Source organism: Ruditapes philippinarum, unplaced genomic scaffold, assembly GCF_026571515.1.
Source record: "Ruditapes philippinarum isolate M1 unplaced genomic scaffold, ASM2657151v2 ctg5136_1_1_1_1, whole genome shotgun sequence".
Classification (NCBI taxonomy): Eukaryota; Metazoa; Mollusca; class Bivalvia; order Venerida; family Veneridae; genus Ruditapes; species Ruditapes philippinarum.
The window spans coordinates 105,441-108,933 of record NW_026860760.1 but is presented as its reverse complement, the minus strand read 5'-3'; the positions used below and the strand labels follow the sequence as shown (position 1 = coordinate 108,933).

The 3,493-nt window shown below is 28.5% G+C and overlaps 1 protein-coding gene across 1 annotated transcript; it reads left to right on the top strand.

Moving 5' to 3' along the window:
• Positions 1-384: 384 nt before the first annotated feature.
• On the top strand, positions 385-2,806 carry LOC132713315 (uncharacterized). The gene is made up of 3 exons (XM_060695849.1): positions 385-747; positions 2,019-2,125; positions 2,360-2,806. The coding sequence occupies exons 1-3, from the start codon at positions 687-689 to the stop codon at positions 2,612-2,614; spliced, it is 423 nt and encodes a 140-aa protein (XP_060551832.1). The 5' UTR covers positions 385-686; the 3' UTR covers positions 2,615-2,806.
• Positions 2,807-3,493: the final 687 nt, after the last annotated feature.

Below are 3,493 nucleotides of genomic sequence, written 5' to 3'. Positions count from 1 at the left end.
AACCTTGATAGACTTCTAGCACATGTTATTAAATAATTAGTTCATGTCGGTTAAAAATCTAGTATATTTTAAATATACAAATATATATTCTGTAGTTATAAGTTGTTTTTAACTTTCCTAATCGGGTTGCTTCAATGCATTTCAAATACTCCTTTGTCTGTAATAATATGAAGAAAGGAACTCAAATTGACTTTTACAAATATACACATATAACGGGTCGCATTATGTTTACAGAAAATAGTTTTATTTCAAATCCTTTTTTGTTTGTTTGCGTGCACTGTTCGCTCACTACGACTTATTTCCGATACTTCTTTATTAGCTATGACATAAGTATTGGAAAATCATTCACGGCCTCTCCAATCGCCCCACTACAGATATTCAACTTGTAGTTTGTGTTTTAAGACTGTGATCAGAGATCGCAAATTTCTCTCAAATATCTCTTACATGGGATTAAATGTTCTAAAAAGAGAGCGCAATGAATGAACAGTTCAAATACTGGTACAGTATCTTGATAACTATACGACTTGTCATTTGAAAGGAATACTGTTGTACTGGTAGCAACGGTCATTGTAGCATACAACTTGTTAACGCAAACGTTTCAATTTATTTTCGGGGATTTGAAATAGAAAACGTTATCATTAGTACAAATATGTGACATTTAGTTCAGCATATCGGAATTACAAATTATGAAAAGGGGATTAAATAAAATGTTGTTAATGACTGCAATGTTCGAAACAATTGTTTCAGGTAAGTTTTATTGTTTTAATATTGTCTAACAAAAGCTTATACATGTACTTCACTTAAATGTATATCAGTTTGATGAACTGTAATCCTTTAAACACCATCTAAAATAAATGTGCAAAAAACAATGCGCAATAATACAATTATGCCTTTAATTTTGTTAATATTTCAGTAATGGAATTTACCATGAAATTACAAATTTATATTGTTAAGCTTGTCATTTTCTAAAACATTTATCAATTCGAATATCTTAAAAAGTATAAAAACAACATATACATGTATTTACCATAAGCGTAATATCAGCAACTTCTGCAAACCATTTAGTTTTTTTAAATTTGTTGTTTATTTTGCTTATTCTATTTTAAACGCAATGAAATGTATGATTATTGTATGGTATTCCTTTCATAACAGAAGATTAAACAAAAGTGAAAATTAACATTACTTATTTTTGGCATGGTTATTTGACATCATAACCGTCGAATGAACAATGTGAAATATGACTAAAACACTCTTCAAACAGGAAGTCAAATGCAGTTCTCTTTACCTAAGTTATATTTTGGAACAAACTGATTCACATCTTTATTGTTTATACAAATTAATGTTGGAATAAAGAGATTTCGTGCAAAATATAGCCTGGCTTCAAAGTAGAGTATTAGAAAATGCTTTTTCAACATCCTTTAAAGACATTTAAAAACATCATGTGTCGCAAATACCAGTAATGCTAGCTGCAAAAAATACTAAAACGCTTTAATCACATAATCTCGAAACTTAACTTTATAGTCATGAACCGACAATCTATTTAAGAAGTTTTGGTTGGACCTTTGGGTGCGGTAGTTTACACAATTTGTTGTAATATTCTTAGAATTTAACCTTTGATAATTTCATTTTTTTTTTGGAATATGTATGCATATAATTGCATATACAGTTTTTAGAAATCTTTGCTTGCTCGGTATACAATTTTTGTCTTACACTGTTTACTTCTATACCAACATTATTTTACATGTTTGTACGACATTTATGTTATAAAATAGCCAGTTAAATGTCACAGTGTAGTTGTTATTTCCTTACAATTAATTATCAAACAAAAGGAAAAATCCAGTCTTCAAAAATACAACAAATTGAAATGTTAACACAAATAGTATGATATAAAATATTATTTGACAACAAAATTGAATAATTACTGAGTAAATGGAAATAACAACAACAACTGAACAAACAAATATTGTAATAGTGTACAGCACCATGTATATTAAGAGAAACGAACTTTGTAACTTCAGTTCATGCCTTAAAGTGCTGGAAGTGTATTGCACATGACTGTAATGCTGACCTTGAAGACAATTACAAAGCAGCAAAGGTCAAATGTCAGGAAGGTCAAATGTGTATGGTAAGAATCCCTTATTTTTAAAATGTTAAATTTTATTTTAAATAAAACTTATTTTTTCGATCATGAACTTGCGTCTGCTTGATGATAAAGCAAAAACGTCAGAGTTGTTTTTCCAGTATTATAGTACTACTCGTATATAGATATTCTGATATAAAGATGAATAAAATTCACGACTGCTTTGTTTTAAGTCTATAATGAATTAATATTTGTAACGTTCAATTTACTTTGTTTCAGAAAGTTCGGTACAGAATGTTTGACAATGTGACACACTATGATTCTGTTATACGGACTTGTACAGACACTAATTGTGACACATCCTCCATAGATGATTTCTTCTCGTGTATAGCCAACCCTGCAAAATACATGATCGGAGGTTGCACATTGCGTTCGTGTTGTGACGACAAAGATCTATGTAATATAAGTGTTAAAACAGTGACGTCAGGATTTCATATACTTCTTTTCACTATGTGCATGGCGCATTTGATATAAAACATTATGTTAAAAGAAGTGTTTTATGTCAAACAGAATTAATTTTGTACATAAAAACAAAGCATTCACATTTGTCTTTCAAATTGACAGCTACAGTTAAATAAATGTTATCAATTGGAAATAATATTAAAGAGAATCTGCGAAATACAATTACAGAATCTTATCTTTCATAAAATAATTCTTCCCTTGATTCATTTTTATTCATGGTTATTAATTTCTGTGATTAATCTCAGTTAAAATCTTCTTAAATGACAATCACATGTGATGCTCCTGTTGAAAGTGATACATGACGATAATTTTATGATGTACATATCCGCATTATATTGCATAAGATTTACAAATCAAAAGGACAAAAATAAGAAATAAAAAATGAATTAATCCTATTATATTGCGTGATAAATAATCAAACAAGAGAAAAACATCAATAACAAATTACTTTCGTGAAAAAATTTGGATCGTCACAACAACGTTACAAACGCCTTATGCATTTTATTTTTTTAATTTGATTGACAATAATTGTTAATTAGCTTTAAATTTATGTTATTTTTTGTTTTCCTTTTGTATATTTTGTAAGCTATATAGTACTTTTGATGATTAAACACTGGCTAAATAAGTGGGGGAATGTTAAATCATTTATTGTATGTCATGAGCTGTTCAAATTGATACATCCTTTAATTTTGGTATAGTATGATTATTATATGTTTTCCGTTACACTGAAACCGCATGGTTATATAAACGAATTTCTTTTTTAACTGTTGACAGTAAACGTCATAAAGAAAATAAATTCGAGACTTTTTTTAAATTTGATTTAAAACGGTGCATTTGTACTATATGTAAATATCAAACGAAATGCTTTTGTTTTTTGTTCTTGTAATGATA